Consider the following 26,247-nt stretch of genomic DNA (forward strand, 5'->3'; position numbering starts at 1 on the left):
ATTACACTTTAGTCGTCTACAGAAGCATAGATGTGACTGGTTAACAAAAATACATCGAACATTAGCTTTCTGGTTTAGCTGAAGACCCTCACCGAATCAACAACTGCAAGTACACGTTTGATTATTCGCTTTCTCTCTTCTGTTTTGTTGAAGATGCTTCGGGCCCAGGCTTTGTTTTGTGGGAAAGAGGTTGGATGAATGTGTCGCTCTGCGGATGGGAAGCAGGGTGGAGCGATGCAGAGGAAGTACCTCACATGGCCTGCGATGGGCCGCTTGTCAAAAGGCCCTTTGTTTTAGGAGGTTAATGCCTAATTGATACAGGCTTAATGAGAGCGGCCTGTGTGTGTGAGCCGGGGGGGGGGGGGGCTGGACGGCCCCGCCGTAATTGGAACGGACAAGCCTTGTGTGGAGTGCACGGGGAAAGGATTTATGGGAACGCAAGGAAAGTAAGAGGCAGAGTGGGAACGAGGAAGAAAAGGTGACAATGAGTAGGAGGAATGTGGAGGCAGTGGGAGAGGAATCCGGTGTGATAGTGAGAGCATTGCAAGATCATGAGAAAGAAACGCAGCCACAATGGAAAATTGAGCATGAACTTCAACCAGGATGTTCCCATGGATGTTCAGCTCATGCTCATTCACATTGTATGGATTGTTTCTTGAATTCTCCCATGATACTGATGAGATTTATGATTGTTTTTAAAGGATGCTGCAGATTGTATATTCACTCTACCAATAATAGGATTAGTTCAATACAATTTTTATGTTTGATATTAATGAGCAAATGCAAAAATGCCAACAAACTATACGTAACTGTCTGTTTTCTGAGACACCTGTCTTTTCTTTTCTGATGAGCTGTCTTTTCGACCCCCTCTTTTAGTCTGACAGTCTCAGACTATTCATGCAAGAGTCCCCCCCCCCCCCCCCCCCCCAGACAGGCTTTCAGTATGAAGGCTAGAGAGGCATTAAGAGGGAGGAGGGAAGGGGCAGGAGAGGGGAGCACAGAAGAGCCGTGCACTTCAGAAAACCAGAAGAGTCAGGGCTGAAAGCTGTGGAGATTCTGGGTGGCTAAGAAAGAGGGCGAAAGATTGAAAAGGAGAGACAAAAAAAGTGGTAATTGTACATGATTATAAAGATGAGAGTGGAAACAATAGAAAAATGATTTTTGGAAGTTGGGCTTATACAGAGGGAGCTGCGACGAGACAAATTGGAAGGTATTAAATGAGAGTTTAGGAAAGACGGGATATAGGGTGAGAAAATGGAGGAAGAATTACAGTATAGGCTAAGGGGGAGAAAGACAGGGGAGGGAGGCAGCTTGATGAGTGAGAGCGAGTGAGAATGAGGCTGAGTGTCAGTGAGGGAAGGAGAGAGGGACGGGCCCTCTGTTTTCCCACACTCGGCTGGTTCCCACAGCGGACCTGGCTAATCCCTGTCTTAATTGGGGGAGAATTCCAGCGCACATGTTCCACTGGAATGAGCGTAGAGCGAAGGGAGAGAAAGGCTCAGGAGCTTCTGAAACATCAGACAGGCCACAGCGGCTGGGCTGATGCACAGTGTGTGAGTGCACTTTGTTGGAATATAAACATGCCGCCTGACTGTCAGCACGTCTGGCACATAAATGGCTTCACAAGTCTTTTTTTCTGTTTCTTTTTCTTTTCACTCGATTCAACAAGATCAAGTGCTTTTAGCAGCCGTGGCATTGTACCGGCATATTGTGCCATAGGAGTAGTATGTTCCTTAAAGGTTATTTTTCAAGAATGCTAAAAGGAGAAAAAACCTTAAACACTCACGATGGTTAAAGCAGTTAGTTTGCTGGCTGGCTGGGTATCTTTCGCATTTTTTTTCTTAAATACTAACAAATTAACACCTGCACAAGTGTGAGCGCTATTCAATACCATCACGTGTTTCGCAACACAGCGCACCAGGCGTGTCTGACAAATCTTGCCCTGAAGCTGTGTTTTCCAAAAGGAAAATGGAAGGAGATACTAGTAACAAAACCAATGTGAGTGGCAGTTTCGTTCCTGCCTCCCTCTTTCCATAAACAATTTGAACAATAGAAACAGTGCAATATGTCCCTGAGGAGGTAACCCAAGATGACTAGAGGAGCAAGACAACAGGCAATAAAATGAAATGAAAGGGGAGGCGGGTCTGCAGGATTAGATGGGAGAAACACACAGGTGGTTGGTAGAGGAAGAACAGAACTGATCTGCCGGGGAGGTTTCTCTGCTTTGTTTAGACGATCGGACTGGTTTTGTCGGAAAACCATAATCCTTGTGGTTAATTGGCAGGGTTGGAGAGCCCTTCCAAAGACAGCTGTGCTTGCTTGTATTGAGCAGACTCTCAGGCCTAGACAGAAAATTCTAGAGTCATTGTGTTACAAAGAGTTCTGTTTATAGATGAGGGTTTTAGCACAGGATGAAATGTAGGAAACTCTTTGTTGCCCTCGGGAAATGATCATATTTTAGAATAGGTGTTTGGAAGTCCACCACTTTGGTCCAGACTGAAACGTCTCAACAAGTATTGGATGGATTGCGAGGACATTTTGTAATTATATTTATGGACCCCTGAGGCTGAATCCTATTGACTTTGGTGATCCCTTGTTTTTTCTGATAGAATCATCATCGGGTTCACGTTTTTGTTTTTTAATGACTTGTTTACAGCTATTGGATGGATTGCCAAAAGAATTAGCTCCAGACATTAAAATCTAACTCTGGATCAGTTGCAATCCCTTCATTTTTAATCCAGCACCAGCATCAGGTCATAATCTGTCCGGTACTTTTGCTGATTTCAAAATACCTACAGAACTATTGACATTCCCATCAGCCTCTGCAGTACTTTCGTGTTTAGCTAATGGACAAATCAGCTAACATGTTGAACTATAGTGGTTAACATGGTAAACACACCTGTTAAACATCCGCATCTATCTGTCTATCCATCTATTTGCTTCTATGTGAGCATGTTTCCCCTCATCCTGCCACAGTGAAATGTCTCTAAGTAGCCTTATTAGAGTACGATGTCAGTGTTCGGAGGTTTTTGTGGTTGTACCCCCTGCAGGCGATGTCAGCGCCAGGATACGGTGAGGTGATGGCAGCTGTATTCAGCTCAAACGGAGGGGTATAGCGAGCGGGCTTTCATTGAAGGGGGTCGCAATTCATTCCCTCCTTACAATACTTTTTTTTGGCGGGAAAGCGCCAAAGACGCTTGTTTGACCCAACTTGTGTTTCTTTGCGGGACCCCCTCCCTGAGAAAAGTGTCGCCCGCCTCCACACACTCATACACCATGTCCACCCTGTCTTGATTGATTTTCAGTGCGCATTTTTTGGAAGGGATTACAGCCATCTGCAGGCTCTTGAGGAACAAAGGGGGCTCCTCGCTCTCCTCCCTTCACTACTTCAGAAGGATAACATGGCCAGATAAACATGCTCTTGCACCGCTCTACACTTGTTCTCTATTCTGCCGTGACCTCTCAACCCCAGCCAAACTGCCCACTCAGCTTTAAAGCCGGCCACGTTATTCTCTGCTGCCCTCCCTCTGCGCTGTGAAACGAGGCTTCAGTTTTTGCAAATTGCTCATTGCTGGCCTGATAAGATGTTGTTTTAGCGAGCTAGCGTGTTCTCAGACGTGTACGTTCACAGTTTCCATTTGGGAATCATCGCTCCCAGCTGTGCGAGGGTGTTATGGGAACAAGAAGTTGTCAGCTGGGAATCTGGGATGCCAAAGGGTGGTCATGGACTTCAGGCTCATTGTCAGCTGGTGCTGAGCTGATGGAGAGGCAGCATGATGCACAACCACTGAGTCACTGGTGGACAGACTACTCGGCCGAATGTTGGCTTACCAGTATGGCAAAGTTATTTGTTTATGTGGGGGGAAAAAAAGCCTGATGAAATCCACAGCTGTTGATTCTTCACTACTTACTAATATAGTTCATGTAGAAGCTGTGATTCATGTGTCTGGCAACCCCTGTTTTGGATCCAAAACAGCAGCTGTAGACCAAGCTGTGGGAAAGATTAGATGATGAAGCCATGAAAAGACAGATTTAGTTGAGAGAGATCCAGGTGACGGAATATTTATTTTGCCCAAAATCACAAATTTGTCTCAGAGGGCTTTACAATCTGTACGGCATATTACATCCTCTGTTCCAGGACCGCGGTCCAGATATAACCACGATCCACGGAAACCCGCGAGGCGAGAAAGCACAAAGACTCCAAGGAAGAAGAAAAGTTAGTAATGAGCGTTAATGGGACATGAATTCATACACAAGGAGGGAAAGAAGAGGAGAAAGGAGCTCAGTGTATCCTAGGAAGTCTCCCAGCAGTCTAGGCCTATAGCAGCATATATAGGGGCTGTTCCAAGGCAAACTTGAATGAAACTACAGTAAGACAAAGACGTTACTATCAAAAAGGAAAGTCTTTATCTCACTCTTAAATGTGGTGACTGTGTCTGCCCCCCGGACTGGAAGTGGAAGCTGGTTCCAAAGAAGAGGAGCTTGATGACTGAAGGCTCTGGCTCCCATCCTACTTTTTAAGACTCTATGAACCAGAAGTAACCCTGCATTCTGGGAGCGCAGCTCTCTAGTGGGGTAATATGGTCCAATAAGCTCTTTCAGATGCGATGGTGCCTGGCCAATTAGGGCTTTGTAGGTGAAGAGGAGGGAGGATTTTTAAATATGTTCTTGATTTCAGAGAAGTATTCGAGCAGCCTGATAATAATGAATTTGCATTAATCTAGTCTAGAAGTAACAAATGCATGAACTCATTTTTCTGCATCGCTTTGAGACAGGAGGTGTCCGATTTTTGCAACGTTACTGCTGCAAACACAGGACTTGTGTGGTGTTTTTTTTGTGTGCTGGACAACGAGGGAGTGTCCAGGAGCACTTTGCCCCTGTCTGTGCTCTCATCTCTGGAGCTTTGTCTCCAGCCACTTCCCTCAAACTCCCCCAGGGGCTGACGGAAGTCCACACCCTGCCCCTCTCTCTCTCTCTCCCATTGCTTTGGATTCCCCTTTCTTGAGCGCTCCCCGCTTCGCCGTGTCCATAGCTCACCTCCACAACACATCTGAACAGACTATAAAGAAGAGTGGGGTGGTTGGGGGGGAGGAAGGTTTATTGTGTGTCATGCAATTATCAATACATGCAAAAATACGTTTCCAGGGTCTTGAGGAAGAAACTCTGGATTTTTCTGTTCCCAACGTTTTATTTGGATTGTGCACTGTGCTTACATTTAAACAATGGCAATTGCCATCGCTATTATTTAACGAGTGCAAAACTAAACCGTGGCACTGTGTCATTGTGACCATTATAACTGACATAATTACTGCAGTTTTGGGGGTTCAAACTGGGGTCACAAAGAAGTGATAACAATGCAGGAAGTTGAGCTTTGTCAGAATGTCACATAAGTCGTTGGAGTATAATTTGAGTGCTCTTTGTTTTGGCTTATCAGCCCTGCAGCAGTAACCTCACATGCACTGGAGGGGAGGGGGCAGAAGTGTGTGTGTGTGTGTGTGTTTGTTTGTGTGTGTGTTTGCAGGGCCCGAGCAGCTCGGGGGCCCCAGCTACGGGATGTTTTAAAGGCAGTAAATAGCTAGAGAGGTTGGAAGTTCACTCACATGAACTACTGATGCGGTGGCAAACCACTGTCAGGGTTTCTAAGGGAGATAGCTCACCAGACATGGAAGGCATGTCGAGCTTTTGTGAATTTTCTTTTTTTTTCTCCATTTAACCCTAAACACCATGTGAATTCCCCAGCTGCTCTTTTTCCAAGTAGATTTACTGTGTGCAGCAATTCAGAGATTTTACTGAGGTGTGTGCAGAATTCTGCGAGGAGGAGAAACAGGTGGTGAATTTATCATAGAGGATCGCCAATATGGGTGTTTCTGTATTATCTACCGTGCAGCTCCTCGTCCGTCAGAGCATAAAAATGGGCAACAGCTATGGTCTGTGGTGCTGCAGATGAAATCAAAGTGGAGGTACAGGAAACCAACTTTAGCTCCAAGCTGAAGGCGCACGTCTTAAGTGATGTGTGAAGGAGATTTGGTTTTATTGTGACCTCGCACACATGCGGTCAGGATAACGCGAGCGACTGTGTGGCACCTCAGCTCAGCCGAGTCTCCCACGCCGCTCCCTTTAATGGCAATTTATTGCTTCCTGAATCCTGAAAACGGGAGGCCGAGGACAACAGAATTCCAAACGCTGTTTTCTACCTTCTTCCCCGTCCAAAAACAGCCCTCTGGGCCCTGAACACTCCTTAAATCTCTCCGCCTTTTAGGCCTCTCGCTCTCTCAGGCGCGCCGTTTGTTTCGGAGCTTTCAGAGATCTGATTCATGGATACCTGGAAGTGACTTATGTCTGACAAAAGTTTGCCATGCCACAAACCTTTGGACCCAACTACTGTGGTGTGGGTTGAACTGTATTGATGTGTTGGGGGGGGGGGTTGGAGTGCTGATGAATTAATGATCCAGCTGCATAATGTTTGTGGAGCATGAAATGCACCAAAGAATGACTTCAAAGTGAATATATATACGAGAAAAGGCTTCCAGAAGAACTTGAATACACGGGTGTTTTCTCGCAGTATATTTTAATAACACAGACAAACACAAAAATAATCCAATACAAAATTTTTATACAGACTTTTTTTTCCACGCTGTGGTTTCTAGAATTTCTTATAAACATATTTACATTGTTATTAACATAAATTGACATAGAAATAAACAGCAAAAATGGCAGTGTACACATTTAAGACCACTTCAGCATATTACGGTAATTTGGTATGAACACCTCCCCTTGTTGATATAGTGCACATTAGATATGAATCTTTCTTCTTTTTTTTAACACTGAATGCATATTTTTGTGTTTCTCTTGAGCTAGCTTTTTATATCTTACAACAACACCGGACTGAAGTTATAAAGGGCTGTTGTCGACAGTTTTATGAACATAATCGATGATATACAGTTGAATATCTTGTGTGTGATAATATATGACAACATCAGCAGAGAACGACTTGGAAGCAACAAAACTCAGAACCACTTTGGCAACACTGCTGCAATTCCACTCCAACATATTTTTCGATAATTCTTTTTATGAATTTTTTTTAAACCAAATGCAGTCCAATTCGTTCAGTTTTGCAGAAATATTGCTTGGCTACTAAAATGTACTGTGATACAGAAGCAAAATCTCAGAGTTGGCTCGCATGTGAAAGTGCTCTCAGCACTAGCTTGAGCTGTGAAAGCCGCTCAAGTAGCCGTAGCTTTGTGTCGCTGCTGTACCTGCTCACATCGTCTGTACATATATTCAATTCTCAATTGCTCCGCTATGCTACATATAGTTGCTTTTTTATTTGGTTTCCAGTGCTTGCAGCATCACACTTTCCAGATCTTTCCGTTATCAGTGCAAATATATACTTTTTCCCATTTTTTAATAATCTCTTTAATTAATAATAGTAACACTGAGGATGACCCCCCCCCCCCCCCCCAGTAGAGGGGTAGCCAGCAAAAAATAACTTTCCCATGACCCGACACTCACTGAACAAATAGGTGCCTTAATTGTATCCTCACTGGGATACCGAGGCAGTGCGCTTTCTATAGAACTTTTAATACATTTTCCTGAGTTTCAAAGCAATGACTCTCAATAAGCCTGAATTAATGGCTTGACTTAATTTATCCCGAATGGAAAGCTTTTCAATAGATTTTCTCTGAACCTGCATAATAGCATCACTGTGTGTAAAAACATGTCCAATGCCAAATGCTTATAATCTTCATGAGAAGCACGTCCCTCGTGTCACAACTCCACCAGGTTCTTTCTGACCCGGTGACTACATATTGCACTGAAATGGTGTTGGGGGGGGGGAAGTCCATTTCACTCCTCAGACCTTTTGGGAAGTCGTCGGTGGCGCCATGGGACACCATGGCTTCTTCCAAAACTATGGACCAGGGCTGAGTTTGGCCCGGCTTTCGGTACGGCCTCGACTCTTGAGCGCTAGTCGACAAGCTGCCGCAGAGTTTTTAAACTCAGTCGACAGGCAGTTCGCAGGGTATCTGCTGGGCTGCTTTGGCGATGGTGTAAGCCTGCTGGAAGTCCTTGTAGCGGGGAGCGCAGCCCAACCAGGCCTCCCCAAAGTGGACCCGACCCGTGAAGAGGAAGCTGCCGGGCCCCGGTTTGACGCCACACTGCAGCAGAGTCCTGACCTCCCCCCGCCTGGTCAGGCGACTGTTGACGGTAAACAGGGCGTACTTCTGGCGAAACACCCGGGTGGCGCTGACTTTGATCACCGCTGCTCTCAGGTTATCGTCCTCCGCCACTGATCGGATGTTACCTCGCACAACTGTGGACAAACAGGACATTCAGGTTAATATCTTGTTGACTTACAAAGTGTTACGCTGTATTTTTGTCATGTTGCGCGTTTTGTAGGCCTATTGTAGCTTGTTGGGGGATTCTTTGTTGACCACCAACTGATGTTTAACCGCCGTACGAAGGCCCACGCCTGCTCACTAATCCCTCTGACTTTTGTTGCCAGCTGAACTTCTCCTCAGTGCCATTACAGCTCAATCAGCGGCCTGCAGATTAGTCCACTGCTCCTTGTATCGGGGGGGGGGGGGGGGGGGGGGTGATGTCAGGATTAGTCCACTACAGTGCCTCCAGTAGGGGTTTGTGTGTGTGTGTGTTGGGGGTTGCAGAGAGCTGCTGTTTCACCTTTAACCTTTGCACTTTTGAGAGGAGTGAATTTGGAGGCACTGGGGTGCTCTGCCTTTGAACCCATTCGACACATTTGTAGATCCCGACAAGAAATCATTATGTTCTGAGGCTTTGCTCGGGTTTAATTTGTTGATCTGGGCTGAATTAGAGGGGCGGATTTCTGTCGGTAACTTACCAAAGTCACTGGTGCAAACAGCCATCAGAATCTCAGTGTTGTTGCAGGGTCTGCAGGCCTCTGGAGAGACAACAAGGGGAGGAAAGAGGGAGAGTCAGTTGGTGAGCTCACACAGCACTCTGTACTGCTAGAAAACACGTATATGCTAATACACATATATATATATATATATATATATATATATACTGAGACTCAAAGACCGTATTCCCAGATCTCATGCACAGGAATGCGAGATGTGAACCCAGACCTGAAACGCTGTGCAAAGACGAGCAACAAAAGGAGAGACCAAGCGCTACGTTCCAACAGACAGCTGCTACTTTTACAGTTGGCAGAAGAAGGACCAGTGGAGCTTTAAGGTGCGAGGCTCTTCCACCCCAGACGATTTAAAGGCCAGATGAAACTTCCCCCCCTTAAAGCCTTTCAGGGTGTCTACAGTCACACCTCATCAAAGCCTGCTAGACAGGGGCCAAGGAGAAGGAGTGGGGGTGGACTTCAAAGGAGCACATTCACTCTCCTTTCTTTCTGCCGAGGTTTGACAACTTTTCTTAAAAACTGGGAAAAAAAAAAAAAAAAGTGCGGTGCACCTTACTCAAAGTCGTAATAGGATTTAGAAATGGCCACAAAAAAAAATCAAAGCAAAGCTCTGTCTGTCTGCTTGGACTAAACTGTGGCTAGAGGAAAAAAAAAAAAAAGTCCTGGCATTTTTTAAAGTTCTCCTTGTGGTTCTTTGGAGGCCCCTTGCCCACCCCTCACATTCTCCTCCTTAGTGAAAACCACTTGATAAATGAGATTCCTTCCTCTCTAGTCCACAGCAAACCCCCTTCCAAGCCTAATCTGTGTGTGTGTGTGTGTGTGTGTGTGTGTGTGGGGGGGGGAGGCAGAGCGGGGGAGTAGACTCCTACAGACAAGTCTCCCTACAGCGAGGCAGCTCAACAAAGGAGAGGAGCATCTCAGCTGGGCAGAGGCCTCCCTGTCGCCTAGGCGACGGCAGTAATCCCAGAATACTCATGCGGCACCCATTCAAAGGGCTCTGGACTCTGGAGAAAGCCCCACATACTGTGCTTTTGTCCCCCCCCCCCACTCCTCCTCCCCACTCGCCGGCTCCCCTTCTCCTACTCCAAACCAGCACGCCTCTGGGGGAAAGTTTGCTCTCGCTCTCTCTCTGCACGGGCTGTGGAAAGCCCAACCAGCCCACAGAGACCTGTGATGAATTATGAATCATCTACAGCGAGGATTGTATGGAGTGTAATATCATCACTTGTGGGTTAAAACCTTGCATCCCCCAAACCTTTCAGGAAGGAAGGAAAAGAACTTTAACCACAGTTCGGTGTTTTTTCTGAAGAGTTTTGTTTCGGATACTGAGAATTAAGTTTCACCCCAAAACTTCTTCTGTACTGTCCCCTAATTCATTAACTATGACAAAACAAAGCCAAAACATTTAATCGTGGCTCCTCATTTGACCTCGAGTAGCCACACTCAAACCAACATGGCTGACTGTTGCCTCACTGACTCACCTTCACTGCTGATGGGGTTGGAGTCCAGCGACAGGCGAGCGGTCCAGTCCCCTCTCAGCTCGTACCGAAAGGAGGCGATCCTCCTGCTGATGTCCTGGTGAGGTGTAGCTTGCAGGAAGAGAGCCACCCGTTCCCCGGGCAGGCGGCTGAAGCAGCGAACCCTCGGTGGGGGAGAGGACTCCAGGCGGTCCCCTACCAGGAGCTCCAGGACCCCATCTCGCTCCAGGTACAGCTGGGCTCCGTGGAACTGCTCAGAAGGCTTGACGCAGGCCGTGATGAGGCCCGAGCTGCTGCCGCCGGGCCCCACCGCCACAGAGGGCAGGCGGGGCGAGAGGGTGAGGCGCAGGGCCCCTTTGGGATAGAGCCAGTCCAGTGTGCCCTCAGAGCAGTGGAGGGAGATCTGCTCCACGCTGCCCTGCTGCTGGGACAAACCACTGTGAGAAGAGGAGAACAAGGTTACATAAAGGTTTAGATACTATTTTTACAGGTAACTAACTTTAGCATCATCAGAGGACACTTTCCTGCAGAACTAACTGAGCTGGTTTAAATGTGAGCCACGCAAACAGGCAACTTAAACCAAACTTTTCATTAAAGAAAAAAAAAAGCTTAGAAACAGAAGAGGACATAGAAAAAAAGGATAAAAATTAAGTAGAACTTTTGCCACTCAAGACACAGGCAGCCTGTCTGTGGTAACAGGGGCCAGTGATGGCATCTTAAGGGCCAAACTCAAAGTCCTCTGCAAGTATTTTAACAATGTATCCTCAATTCAACTACTATTCAACAACATGCATGCATCACATGTTTTTTTTGATTGTATCAGAATGAATCCTTCAGTCTCCGGTCTGTCTGGACCCCCCATGCCTCCTGCAGACAGCCCGGAGGCGCAGCAGCAGAGCATCAGAAACGTTTTCACTGCGCCCGAATGGCAAGTCTCCACATGTTGCTTTCTACCGGGCGATACACCTGAAGCATCTCTGAATTTTATATATATATATATATATATATATATATATATATATATATATATATATATATATATATATATATATATATATATATATATATATATATATTCATTCAACCAAATGCACGCATAAACATATGGAAATACTTGCCTGCCTCTCCAGCTGCACTGGTCTTCAGAATAGCTCGAAAAAGACGCGTCAAAAATGGCGAAAAGTAAAATCCAAATTGCGTTAATCCAAACCCCGAAACAAGACATTTTCAACAAAGTCAAAAAAAAAAGAAAGAAGAAGAAAGAGAATACGTTAGAACAAGAGAGTTCCAAAACTGAAACCTCCGCGAGTAAAATCCCTCTATAAAACAAATGTGCGTGTGATCGCCTCCATAGTTTCGTGTCCTCGCACCCTCTTCCCCTGCTGTGTGAGACACGAGAACACCGCTAAACCTTCTCCTCTCTGCTCGGGACTCTCCGGGCTGCTGGACGTCAGCGGCACGCAGGGCTCTGAAGTTATTCCCCCTCGGAAAAACTTCACGAACCAATCAGAGTCCGAGTCGTGAAACTTTAAACCACTCACACGGGGGGGGGGGGGGGGGGGGGGGGCGTCTGACCTGCAGAATAAGTAACAGTATTTTAGGGTGAAACCAAGTTTCAGTTCACTATTGTGTTCGGCACGTCTGCATAGAAAATACTAAATTAACCAACATGCTGAGTGAATTAACAGAAGCTTTGAGTTCGTTTTATGTTTCTTTATTTTACATTGCTGGAGTTGGTTTTATCAGTTTCATTTTGACATTTGACGATTTTATAATTTGTTGATTTTAAAAGGGCTCTGTGAATATTATCAATGTTATATGGTTATTGAGATTACTATCATTATTACTTAAAGACCCCCTCCAGATATGTTTTAAGCAAAATAAAACAACTGTGTTGAATAATAATGTGTTGCCTGATGTATATTTTTTCTACCAAATAAGAGGTTTAATTAACGAATTAATTAGTTAACCAAACAAAAGTTGAACTGCTGGAAACAAGATGTCTGCTACTTTACTGTTCAATCCATTGTCAGTGTATGTGCACTGGAGGCTCTGAGTTCACATCACATTTGTGTACTAGTAAGTTGCATATTGGACCACGATTGGCATACAAACCATAGTAGTGATGTCAAAAAGTCTCTCGCACACGGATTCAACTGATGTTTAAGGAGCACAGAGACACTTTCCGCTCCGCAGCAGATTCGTGTCATTTCATCTCTTTCATTCCTGTGAAGCTCACACATCAAAGTGAAACAACAATGAGCTCAACACGTGTGTGAGTGGACTTGGAATACACCACAAAATGCTTTATGATGCTTAGAGATCTTGGTGTTCATGTCAAGTCATGGTCTTTAGACTGCGATAAACACAAAGAAAATCCTTGTTGTAATCCTTGTTTTAATTATCGTGAATCTTTTCAAACATCCCAAATTCACTGAACTTATAATAAAGCATTTTATGGTTTTGATCAGTGCTTCATTCTGCAACATTTTCTAACAACGCTGGCCATTTCAAAGACTTCTGAAATGTTCGAGAATAATTACCCTCGTGAGACTATCTAATGAAAGAGAGGAGACAGAAAGCCCCGGTCACAGCTCAACGACGCTAACCTCATTTTCAGACGCTCCATATATGATGGTGATGGTGATGATGATGAAGATTTTGCCTCCCCTGGTTGTCGTGCCCTCTTGCCTTTTACTTTTCTTTCATGTTGTGGTATTTATAACCAAATCAAATATTCTTTTGTGTTAACACCGCCATCCATCTCCCCGAGCCAGTGACTTTCCGTCTACGTGTGTGTGTGTGTGTGTGTGTGTGTGTGTGTGTGTGTGTGTGTGTGTGTGTGTGTGTGTGTGTGTGTGTGTGCGTGATGAAAGTCTAGGCCCCTCCGATGGAGTTATGACAAGGCCTCAGACCGACACAATGGCACATGTGCAGAAATCCAGCTGCTTTATTGTCTGCAGCAGGACGGAGCTTTGTTTTCTGCGGGGCATTTCAAAGCAGCAGAGTTTAAAGTGCAGAGCGACGGGGGGGGGGGGGGGGGGGGGGGTGAGCGAGTCAAAGAAAAATGGATATATTAGTGCCTGCACTTAGCTATGGATGTCACAAATGTCTGAGCATCCACGTGTGCACAGTGTATTCAGACACGGACAGTCAGATCGACACACTTTGTCAAACACGTCAGTGTGCGCGCATTCATACACGTGTCCATTAAAACAACAGCGCATGCACGCTTTGTGACCGTGGTATGACCTGCACTACAGTCTTATCCAGCCAGGGTTATATTCAACGCTTTCATGTGTGTGAATAATGCTCTTATATGCACATGAGGATCTTACAGTTCAAACATACTGAGATTAAACATTACATGTACATTCCTACAAACAGGGGGAAACAGCCTGGCTCTGTCAAGAGTTTCTATCTCAAGGCCATCTGAGTGTGAGTGAACCTGGTTCCATTCTGCCTCCAGGACAATGCCATCTTTCACTCCAATGAATCCCTTTCTGCTTGTCCTCATACTTTAACCACTGAACCAGATTTCCCGAGTTTTGGCTCTCGGTGTCCGCTGTATTCTCACCGGCCCGCAAATGAGAGCGTCTTCAAACAGTGGTGCTGTACGCATACGAGAGTTTGCACGCACCTGTTAGTGCTGTGTCTATTTACCTGGTATACGGTATGCCTCGCATCGGTGTGTGCCTGCAAGCACGGGGAGGATTAGGTGACAGTGTGGTGTCACTGGCATTTACGGGACCACGACATTGTGTGTAACTTTTGTCTCGCTGTCTGTTCCCGCTGTCTCAGAAGCTCTTTAATAATGTGCTTTAATAATTAGAATTTTGACTGTATTTCCTCCTTTTTGAATTTCACACTTTTGTCTCCGTAACACAACAAAAGTTCAACATGGCTGACATCTAGAAACCAAACCCTCCAGCAGGATCAAAGCCTCACACAGTATTGGGCTATTGTCATAAAGAGAGACAACACATCCTTTATATGACATGTACTGCACCAGAAAGGAGGCTGATGGGGTCTATTATTCGGGCAGTATGCTGTCCGTGCCCCGGCTGAAACACCGATACCACGACCTGATCCGAGTTGAGAAGTTGAGATGTCCCCGTTCCCAGACTTTTCAGCAGCTTCCCATGGCACCTCGGTGCTAATCCGGTTGAACTGACATCGCTGCTGTTTGTTTTCCTGCACAGTGTCGTATATCTGCTGGTAATGAGATCTTAGACCATGTCAGGATACTCTGACAATCAGCCTACGTTCAGAGAGGCAGAACATGTGCCCTTCCCGCCACAGGATTGTGCTGTGTCTTGTGTTTTGCCTGGCTAGTTTGAGGTTTGTCATGAGAAACAATGTTTATGTAGCTGTGGAATCAGGGTTACAGCTACATATTTGAATTATTGATGGGTTAAATACAGAAAACCTGAATATCCTGAATGCCAGAGTCACATATTTTAACATACACTTGCTGGATGAGTGTAGTAGTGAGGTTAAATAGTGACATATTTAGTGATAGGATAGAGGCTGTTTTATCAGTGGAGTTCGGTGTTGTGGTGAGCCAGTGAGAACGGTGGAGTTGGCATTTTCCCACCTCTCCATGCAGGTGAGGGACTCCTGGTCCAGAGTGGAATGGCGGTCAGAGGCTGTGAGAGGAACCGATGCGAGGAGGAGAAATACTCTGATATTTACCCTCCGAGCCCCCATGAGAAAAACTGAGCATGTGAAAACTGACACCTGCTCTCTCGTTGCACTTTCTCAGGGTCCTAAATGTGTATGTGTTTGTTTGCATGACAGTAAATTTCTCCTCGTGCCTCTCATCTCGGTTTGTGTGACTGTGAGTGTGTGTGTGTGTGTGTGTGTGTGTTAGTGTATAGCCCAGTGGGAAACTGAATACAAGAGGGCCCTATATACCAGATAAACAGTGTCAGAGAGGGTCGATGGCAAACGCAGCTGGAAACATGCAGAGACACCCTGAGAATGCTCTCTAATGCTTTTCTAAACATGTAATAGATCACTTAGCTTCACCGTCTCAATTCCACGAATATGACCCTTGTGTGTGATATTCAGATGAATTATCTCAAGATTCAGTCAGATTGAAACAAATCACAAGATATTTCTTTTGGTACCAGCATGTATCACGTCTCAGTTTTATTCATTTTCTCCATCTATCTCTCACACATCTCGCTCCCCTTTCTGTCTCTCTCCTGCACACATGTTGTAGTTTATTGTACTTGTTTCATCTCATCCATCATTGTCGTCTGTGTTTGTGTCTCTGTGAGACAAAATCGTCTTTTGAAAATGCTTTGAAGATGTTCGTTTCATTTATAGCACAACACACATTAGCAATCCACTTTTTGCATTCAGCAGCTCTGAATATAGCCTAATTGTAGTGTCTTGGGTCAGAGGTCACAGCTGGGTGCCCTATAGGGACTTTTCATCAGCAAACTGGAGGGAAGAGAATGCAGGTGTCTGTTGGACCTCTCCATCTATTGTGCCCAAATTAATGAAGTTCTAACACTCTACACTTTTGGTTTTAGGGCTTTTCATCTGTTTTTTAATCCTATGTACTTCTTGACACTTCAAACTTAGTATGTTTGCATTGTGCAATGTGTTGAATAGATATTTTGACATTTAACAAAACAGAATTACCAATCCAAACAGTGTTGTCTGCATAAGTACATCCACTCAAGTACTGTACATACAATCTACTTTTAATATTTAATGCTGACAACCACAGCTGTTAGTTACTTTGCTAATGGTCCATTAATATCATACATAACAGAAAACTCAAAGGGGCCAGCTTTCTGCATGATCATTTTTATAATAGTGTTTTTTGCTTTTGATATTTTAAGTTAATTTAGTTATTACTTCTGTACTTTTACCTAAATTAGATTTTGAATGCAAGACTTGTATTTGTGCAGTAAGTCATTGCTTTATATAGCCTTCTTTGTTTGCATGCCCCGAAATGAAATCAAAAACTGGTCTGATTCAACCCTGAAATTGTTTAGCAATGCAGTTTGAAGTGCCGAATAAGCAGAGAGCTCAAGATGTCAGTGCCCCTCTCTACAATATCTCTGCCAGCTAACTTGTCCAGGTACATCTGCATACATTTTATTTCCCATCAAGCTTTTCTTGCTCTCCTTTGTCAGACTTTCAGTATTTCCTTCTTTTTTTACATTTAGATTTTCAAAAAGTAATGGTTGGGTAACGAAATTCATCATTTCACTGTTTAAGAACCTCACAGCTTTTCTGAATAGTTTTCCTCTCAAAGTGCTGATCACCCATGCATCATAATTATTGGATCCTTATCTTGACAAAGAGGTGAGATCCAGTCTGTTAGCTTATAGATACTGATAGTGTCATTGAACTGACTTCACAGGGACAGCGTCAATACTGCAGCCAACCAATTGATGTCCTGTGCGTTGATTCTCACATTCCTCAGTGTTCAAAAGCACACAAGGGAATAGTTTAGCTAGAGGGTAAACAGCCCGGACTCTTTTTAAGTGGTTCTTCACAGAGAGTTTCCAGTGCTAACTCAAGAGGATTTGACAGTCAGTGCTTTATTACGAGCAGCAGGCTGGGAGGAAAAAAAGGCAAATGAAAACACGCAGAAATGCACTGGAAGTTTCCTGCGGTACGTGAGGTTTGAGGGTAAATTTAGACGACAAAAACCATCCGCACTCAGCACCGCAGCCTTTGATTGAGGCAAGCATGTGTCTCTCCTGCATTCCCTCATTAGAGCATGGCAGTGTGTGGGTGAGCTTGCCGTGATTGCCTGCCATTTACTTGCAAAGTCATCTCTGTGAATGGTACGGCCTGTCTTGTTGTTGGAGGGAAACCCCTCTTTAGAGGACAACATCTCCAGGCCCTTTCACTTCACATTTATGACTCATTAGCTGCAATTAACAGAGCGTCTCCCAGTACCACCATTTAAAGTCCAGATGAGAGTATCGTCGGGGGGGGTCAGACAGAGGTTTGCCGCTGTCTGTCTTGTTTTTGCGTTCCCACCCCCCACACCACTTCTAATTGGCTGAATCAGTTTGGAGGGAAACTTAAGCAGGATCCCTCCAAATTTGACAATGGGTATAGTGTTTTACATATGTCCACAGGACAGACAGATGTTGCCGCTTTTGACCACATCCACCTTTGAATGCCCTTATTTGGATACAATGGGAGAGAATACAAAGGGGATATATTTTGGCGGTCAAGACAGATGCATCATTTTGGCGGGCCAAGACACATTGCGATAGACTTTTTCATACTTTTGATGCTGTGGAGCGTAAAGGTTTTGATTCAAAGGGCTGTTTTTATACGATTTGACTGCTTACTCAATGGCCACATCTGCCAGGCGTCAACGTCAGTCACACAGAAAACAGGGTGGTTTCCTGTCAAAAATGGTGACTTAAAGTCATTCTGATCCTGAAAACGGGTTACACAACATCTAGCCAGCTAACCAGCTGCTGGTGCCAGCCTCATATCAAATATTAAGGACAAATATGAGAGTGGTACCCCGTTAAACATGTCATGTCACCCAGTGTATTGAGTTCTGGTTGTCTCACCTGCCATGTCTCCCTTTACTAAATACAACAAATACAACAAATTGAATTATCTTCTTATCTAACATGCACTCACTTAGAATGGACATATGTGACTAACTCTGTGTTGAAAAATCTGATTAATCCTCTTAATTCTGTGGTCACAAATGTTGGCATTACAGCACAAAAAATATCATATGGACAAATGTATGTAACATGTAACAAAAGTGCTACATTACTCATTAAAAATATGTTATTAACTCTCGCTTGTTTCAGTTAAAAACCCTAACATTTTTGAAGACACACATCAGAAACTCACACTTGTAAAGTGCTCTACATGGTCAGTTTTGTTTTCTTTAGCTGCCTGACTGCACTCAATCTCCTCTGCCTCCTCCTCCTCCTCCTCCTCCTCCTCCTCCTCCTCCTCCTCCTCCTCCTCTGCACTCAATCCTGCTCTGTGAATTAAGTTTGGCCAGGCTAGGTCATCCTTGGCTGTGCAGAATATAATTAGCCTGCCTACGCACATACACAGACACACACACACAGACTTTAAACTTTAAACCCCCCTATTCAATGGTCCTTCCGGGACAATAGACGCATGCCAATACTATGACCCCCTCGGCAAGCTCCCCATGCACAATAAACTCCCTGTTCTTCCTCAATCCCTCCGCCTCCCTCAGCAGAATAATGAGACTGATAAGATTACCTTTTTACCTCTCACATTTCACATCATACCACAGAAATAATACTGAGCTTAACCTCAGCTGTTCCTGTGGAGGTTTGAAATCTGGCTGGTGGTCAGAATTACACTTGACGTCGCCTCAACGTGTTACGTTTCACGTGATAAAGTTAATGTCTTATGGTTTTAAAGCTCGATACTGTGACGTTTGTGACCAAAGATGGAGCTGAGATTTACCATCAGAAACCACTGAAAATAATGATTTGAGGCCAAAGCTTTATACTTTTACACGTTCCCTTTAAAACTAATTGCAATCATTCTTGTTTGCCAACATTACAAAGTGCTTCAAAGTAATTAAATGATAGATAAAATGCGCCAATGGATAAAAAGTAAGAATGAGACAGTGGGAGGGTGAAAATAAAAGGATTAATGCTAAAGGATAAGAAATGATTGAGTGATCATTCTTCCAAGCCTTAGCAGTAATCCAACAACCATCACATTTCAGCCTCCAGATGACATTTTAAATCTCTGAATCGGGGTCATAATTGCACATCAAATCCAGAATGTCATTTATCTCCCACCGTCTTTCGTCGTCTCCATTCAGACTCCTTGGTGACCTGCAGCTCGTCCCTGAGCCCCTATTGATCTTTATTTATTTATTTTTTTTAAAATACCATCACACACAAGCTGCCCTCCCCTTTGCTCTCTCTGCACCTGCACTTCAGCGTCCTGCGGCTCATCAATGAAACCTGTCTTTTAAAAATGTATACATCTGTTGCAAATGAGGTAGCCATTGTTGGGAGGGAAACCCTTGAGGGGACCGCCAAAATTTGGTGTCTCCCTGGCGCCATCATTGAGTAAACCCCAACCCCCAACTTACACACACACACACACACATGCACACCTCTTAGTTCAGGGGTATCATATCACCTATCCCTTAGGCCAGGGTATGCTGGTGTGCAAGGTTGGATGCTCTCATGATAACAGGTGTATTTGAATGTATAGCCTACAACAGGTGGGATGAATGTCGAAAGAGAAATCTGTGGCCGCTTACTTGACTTTAACATTGTTTTCTACAGGTTTTATTTCGACGAGGCTATGCTTAAGTGTGATTTTATCACACACATTGGATTTTTTAAAATATGTATTTATTTGTTATCTTTGGTTGAAGTGGCCATTACTTCCTGTTTTAGGAATAGATTATGAATTCTGCAAAAGCAAACCAGAGGCGATAAATATTTGTCTCACAGCTCCATTTGATTATTTGGCTTTATTTTCTCCATCTGACCCACGACTGATGAACAGAGGAAGCTGATGGAAGCGGAAAAAAGAGGAGTCTGTCCTTTGACAGCGACTGGTGATAGTTGTGGTGTCTTTCTGCAGTGAACTGTGTCGTCCTGCAGAGAAGTGCAGACGAGTGAGAAAGCAAAGGGGAAATTGAAAAAAGAAAAAGGGAACTTGCCGATTAACTAGAGCATGGAGGATAGTCCTGAATTGCCTGACACATTCATGCATGCACACATATGCACGACTGCCTGCACTCACACACTTTATATACACACACACACACATAAAAACATGCATTAATACATAGCCCCAACTTAGGGATTTTGGGCCCTATCTGCACATGTATGCAGGCTAATCAGGGCCTCTCAACAGGCAGAAAGCAAAGGGTCACTCAGGGTGAGATGTTTGTGATGGAAATTTGGACGGCAGGCGTAGGAAAACAAAGCTGGAGACAGGACGCCCCAGAGACGACATACTTTACACATGAGATAACGCACATTGAGGAGTTACAAATAAAAAAGGTTTAACAAAGCTCTTCTCATTCATATTGCTGATAAAGAACTTCATTGCTGCCACTTTCACGAAATGATGAGAGAACAGTTGGATCGAGAAAATATTTTATCCGTCGATTTAATTCTGAGGGCCAGGAAATGAAAAGCATTTCATCAAGTTCTAAGATTAGAAATGGCTTGATCGCAAATCTGTACAGACAAATTCACAAGATTAAGAACTAAACTCATATTTATGTTGCCATAGGTGGCCCAACAGAATGCGTGTCTTTTTCTAAACTTGCTTCCTCCCCTCTAAGTTTCTCAAACTTTTTATATTACTCTTTTTTCAGCTATCTGCACAAACTGGGCTGACGCATATGATCCAGTGGTGAAGATACGGTCATTCCTTCACTACTGGAGCCCAGGACACGTAGCTTTTAGTGGACGTAGCGTGCATTGATCGAGGGCATCTGATGGAACCACCGCGCCTCGCAGAGAAATCGCACAAAGATGGGATTTAATGGTCCTTCGATTGAGCGGTTTTGAAAAGCCAACCTCTGACCCCGACCCCTCCCATCATCCAGGGTCCAGTGCTTGTCATTGGTCATTCAAACGCCTCACCCTGATCTGATTAACGGCCAATTTGAGATCTGCCGACTACACACTTCTAGGATCAAGACAAGCTGCTTTCAGCAACTTTACATGACAACAAATAGCTGGATTGTTGCAGGACGAGACAAGTTGTGTTCTATTCAGGCGATAGAGATGGACACAACTTTAGATCGGCGCCAACCTTGGTATCTTCTAATGTCTACACAGTCTTCATTTAATGAGGACCTGACAGAAATAGGTTTGAACTAAAGCTGTCAAGAAAACACATTTCATACTGAATCAAAAGACATTTTTCAAGCATCACAAATCCCCCAGAATAAGTCTTTGTATCATCAGAGCATGCATGTGTGGAAATCTCAGACTTGTATCTTTTAAATCCTCTGCGGAAAAGGATTGTAGTGCACATGAGCAATGGGCCCAAAAATGTGCCAATACAGTATCTGGCTCAATCTCAAAAACCTGATTTGTCTTTTCTTGGTACTGGGCCGTTTACTCTGACCGAGCATTTCCTTCTCGGGAATGTGTACATCATAAATTTCAACAGGGAATTTTATTGAAGCAGGAAAAAAGCTGTGCGAGCTAACGGGCCTGCTAAGTGCAGTTGTTGCAGACAGTTACGCTTATTTGTGTTCCAACTTAAACCTTTTGTTCTCAGTAGTATAGTTGTTTTTTTAGTAAAATGGGGAACGGAAGAGGGGGAAAATAGCTGTGGGTCAATGAATTTAATTTATATATATAGACATCTATATGTCTATATATATATATACTGTACATATATATATAAATATATGTCTGTAAGCAATATGTAAATAACTTCTTGGAGAGCAGTGGTTTCAGAATTGTGTGTGTCGCTATTCATGTGTCCGCTCATGTCTGACTGCTCTGAAATCCTCTGCATAGGCCTGTCAATCAAATACAACACTCGCCTTTTCCTGACACGCCCTGAAGGACTGTGCACAATCACTTACACACACACGCACACACACATACACACACACACACACACACACACACACACACACACACACACACACACACACACAAGCACGACCCCCAAAACAAACCTCTGTCTGGCCAACACACACACACACACACACACAATTAGCCCATTGCTCATTATGTCTGCTTTAGCTCTTTTGGATTGTGTTGGAGGGTGGGGGTTGGGGCAGGGCGGGGGTTGGTGACCCCAGAGAGCATGACCTAAGGGGACATTTTGAGGAGTTACAGGGGGAGAAGCAGTGGGGACCGGGGGATGGGACATGGACATGCAGGGAGAGAAATGAAGTTACTCCTTGGTGCCCCTGCTGATTGTGTTCACTCCTGTGAAGATCCCCATTGATTTTCTGAGTGAAAAACACACAAGTAGTCATTAGTCACTAGTGAAATGCAGGAGCTTAACCAGAACAATTGCTTTTGAATTGATAATGAGATGAGATACAAAGCTCATTATAATTTTAAATAACTCAATCTTATCTTTTGCACCCTGCAATTAATAACAATCAGTAAACAAATATTGTTTCCACCTAATGATATGCATCGGTTATAATAATGGTTCACTTATACATAGATGCAGCAGTGGAGGAGGGGAGGATGAATTTTCCTCTGCATCCCTGAATATCTCAGGCTCAGGAGTTTTGATTTCCCTCCAAAAACTCTTTTGTAAAACTTCTCCCCCGCCACTTATACACAGCAGCCGCCTCCACCCCCAGCCGCCACACATCAATCCATGGTGTGTGTGTGTGTGTGTGTGTGTTTTGGTAAGTGGGGGTTGTTATGGAATATTTCTATGAAAAGTCGGGAGAAGAGTGTTACAGTGTTAACAAATCAATGTCAAATGGAACAGAGTCTGGATGAACGATCAAAGTTGTAATAGTCATCTTATTTGCTTGCAAGCAAAGAGAACACGTCTCACAGACACATCGCCGTCATCTGTTAGAGGTGCTCTGACAACATAGTCAGATACATGGACCTTTATACTGCTTCCTTTGATTGGGTCACTGTGACCCAATCAAAGAGTTCAGTCACAAGAAATACAGAGTCTGAATAAGCCTGTTTTACCATCAGATATCACATATACATACAGAGGGTCATGCTCTTCAGCTGATGCTGATCAGGAAGTACCGTAATCTAGACCTGTGTGTCGCCGTCTTTGAAGACAGAAACAATGCACAGGAAAACAGATAACAAGATAACAGATAACAAAAACAAGACACCTGGATGCAAAACTGATAGAATCATCTACTCAAATAGGTTTTGTGCCTGCACTTTTAAAGACTTACATTCTTCAATCCTAAAGCATAAGACCATGACATATTTTCCCATAACATTCCACTCTTTGATTACATAGAAATCACACAATATAGTAAAAATATGTTATAAGGACATTTCAATTACAACAGAAGTATTACCCAACAATATGATTTGAAAAATACATCATGTGAGAGAACTGAAGAAAAACTGTTCTTGTGAGATAAAAGATCCCATAAATGTAGCAGGCAATATAATTCAATTAACACAAGGGTTAATAATCAAAAACTGTCTAAGCAGTACAGTTCAATAACCACAAAGATAAAATAATTAAAAATCAAAGACTTTAGACCTGCACATCAAAATCATCAAAGGAGTCAGTGTTGCTGTCAAAGTCGTCCGCATAGTCAGTACTAGGAAACAGGTCAAGTCTCTGGTCGTTGGTTGCCACACGACAATACATAGTCAGCTGTTTGGTGAATAGGTGAGAGATCATGTTTCTGAGTAGTGGGATTACGCAAAGTACGAATACAAAGAACGCACAGAGGATAATGGCTGCTTGTATCAAAATCCCCTTCCATGAGTACCATAAACCTGTAAGCCAGTCTGGAGATGGAGTACCATCTTTAGCCATAGCTTCCTGTATTTTAGTGATGTTGTGAATTGCTTGTGCAATGATATGACCATCAGCGTCATTTTCTGGAATATATGTACAGCAAGTTTCCCCAACAATGGCACAAACGCCACCCTGTGGTGCCGTCAATTGATCTAAAACCATTCTATTTTGCATAACCATAAGGCGCAGGCCAGTCAATTCTTCAGTGATTCCTGTGAACGCCGCAAGAGTGTAGTTCAGGAAGCTCTTCAGTCGGTAATCAATAGTTTCTAAATGTAACATGTTCTTGCCCGTTCCCAACCCCGGGAACAGTGAAAGGATAATTTTGGAGCCGACGCTCTTGTGTTTGAATTCGTCCGGGACGTTTGAACCCCAAACTGGATCATGCGGTTTGAATTCTAAGTCGCGAGAAAAACGTGTGTTGGGCGCTGCTGATATTATTACTGTGTGGTCGGATATTGATACTGGAGCGCAAACTCCCTCCCAATCTGGAGGTAGTACAACATACACTGTGTGACCACAGAGCCACCACCCATCTGTAACCGGATATGTTCCGTTTTTACCGGGAAGCACTGTGTGGTGAGCTAGAGAGCATTTAACTCCTGCTGGGCAGTCCGCTGTATCTCGTGCCACATATTTCCACCCATCGCATGAAAACTGTCGCAGGTAAAATGGAACTGGCGTGCAGTCTTTAACGAGTATGCAGTCCTCAATGTTCCCTAGTTGCATGCACCTCCTTATAGAAGCAGCTGTTACATTACCTGAGCTATTTGCACACGAAAGACGGTAGTTGCCCTCCATGGTGACAGCTGGATGATCGGATGTGTCGCCGAATAGGGAACAGTCTTTGTCCCTAGCAGTAACTGCCCCTATGAAAGTCACGTTGCACATAGAAGGGTGAAGTTGGCCGACTGATTTCGAGCCTTTACGCGCAAAACAAAATGTAAAGTTCAAGTTTGGTGCATACTGTACGTATGATGCATGGAATTGGGACGAAGTAGAGCTGCTTCCGCGGTATCTCTGTATTGGATGTGTTTTTGTGCACATAGTGCTGTTTACTGTAGTCCATGCTGCATAAGGACTGTAATACCCTAAAACTGCTTGACTTACGAAACAGTCCTCTGTAGGACCTAGAGACCTAGTCGCTATTATACGTGGTTGGTGAGATGAGGCCGGCATCATTGAGCAGACATAGCAGTTAGTGCGGTTTTGTTTGCGGGCTGAATAGTGTGCGTATCGCCACCACATATTTGTTGAATAGACGTGGATTAATGCACCTGGGTTGTTGTCGAGCCAATCATGTTTTACGTTTTTTACTGCGGTGCGTCTGGTACGGTTATGCGTCGTTGAGTTGTCATTGTCTGAGTCAAAAGTCGTGTTGTGGCGCTGGTCGTGGTTGCTTCTCATCTGTTTGTGGTGCCATACAAGAAGAGTAAATAAAAAACATAACCCAATGACCACAAATAAACAACAAATGAAACGAGTCCCCCCCCACTCTCCTCAGTGGGCTCCAGGGGCGTCGTCGTTCCATGGTGAAAGAGTGCAACAGCCACCAAGTTTGTATGGAATTCACCCGAGCAACTGGTTTGTGTGAGCAGCTTTGTTTGCGTTGACACCGTGAGGTTTCCACAAAACTGTCAGAGACACTGTTATCTCGCCACTCTCTCTCTTTGGTCCGCTCAGACAGATTGAATAATACAGAATAAAAAGTTTTTCGTCCTTTAGAAGCCTGACCGGTCTTCTTTTCTTGTGTTTGTTGGCACAAACACGTGTCGAGAGGGGCTCTTCTAGCCGTCTTTCTTGCGTGGCATCCACGTCCAGTTGTAGACAGTAAACACAGAACACGCACGTGTCTGTCGGCTAACTGCTCGTCGTGATCCCGTCCGTGAATCACTGCATCTCATCTGTCGATGGCACCGTCGTCCGTCTCTCGTCCCTCGGTGGTGCCGGTTGGCTGACACTTGGTGTAGGCGCTCGCTCACCTGAAGCTTCTCCTGGGTCTGGAACCTTTTTGCAGTGTGACGCGTGAACCCAGGTTGCCCTCTCAGCTACTTTGACAGCCGTTTGAGTGACAAGGAGGACCTGGAATGGACCCAGCCAACGTCGTGAGTTCCAATGCTTCCTTCTGAAATCTTTCACCACCACGAAATCACCAGGCTGCAGCTTATGGAGAGGTCCTTCAGCTGGTCTCGGGAGGGCAGCAGACACCTGTTGTCTTATGTTAGATAGAGCAGACGACAATTGTGCACAATATGTTTACATTTTATGTTCGCATAAGGCGGTTTGAGGGAAATGGTGCTCTCGGTGCTTCCGTGCCCACATGGGGAGGAAAACCAAAAGCTTTTGTCCAAGACAGACCTGTGTGTGTCAGCACAACATTTAGCTAACTTGGTCTTAAGTGTTTCA

General features: G+C 44.4%; 1 protein-coding gene across 1 annotated transcript; it reads right to left on the reverse strand.

Moving 5' to 3' along the window:
• Window positions 1–6,563: 6,563 nt before the first annotated feature.
• Window positions 6,564–11,779, reverse strand: metrn (meteorin, glial cell differentiation regulator). The gene is made up of 4 exons (XM_079294009.1): window positions 11,487–11,779; window positions 10,372–10,805; window positions 8,858–8,917; window positions 6,564–8,311 (listed from the first exon to the last, which is right to left on the reverse strand). Exons 1-4 carry the CDS (start codon window positions 11,591–11,593, stop codon window positions 7,998–8,000), a joined length of 915 nt encoding a protein of 304 aa, XP_079150135.1. The 5' UTR covers window positions 11,594–11,779; the 3' UTR covers window positions 6,564–7,997.
• Between the last annotated feature and the right edge of the window lie 14,468 nt (window positions 11,780–26,247).

Source organism: Melanostigma gelatinosum (genome assembly GCF_949748355.1).
Source record: "Melanostigma gelatinosum genome assembly, chromosome: 21".
Lineage (NCBI taxonomy): Eukaryota > Metazoa > Chordata > Actinopteri > Perciformes > Zoarcidae > Melanostigma > Melanostigma gelatinosum.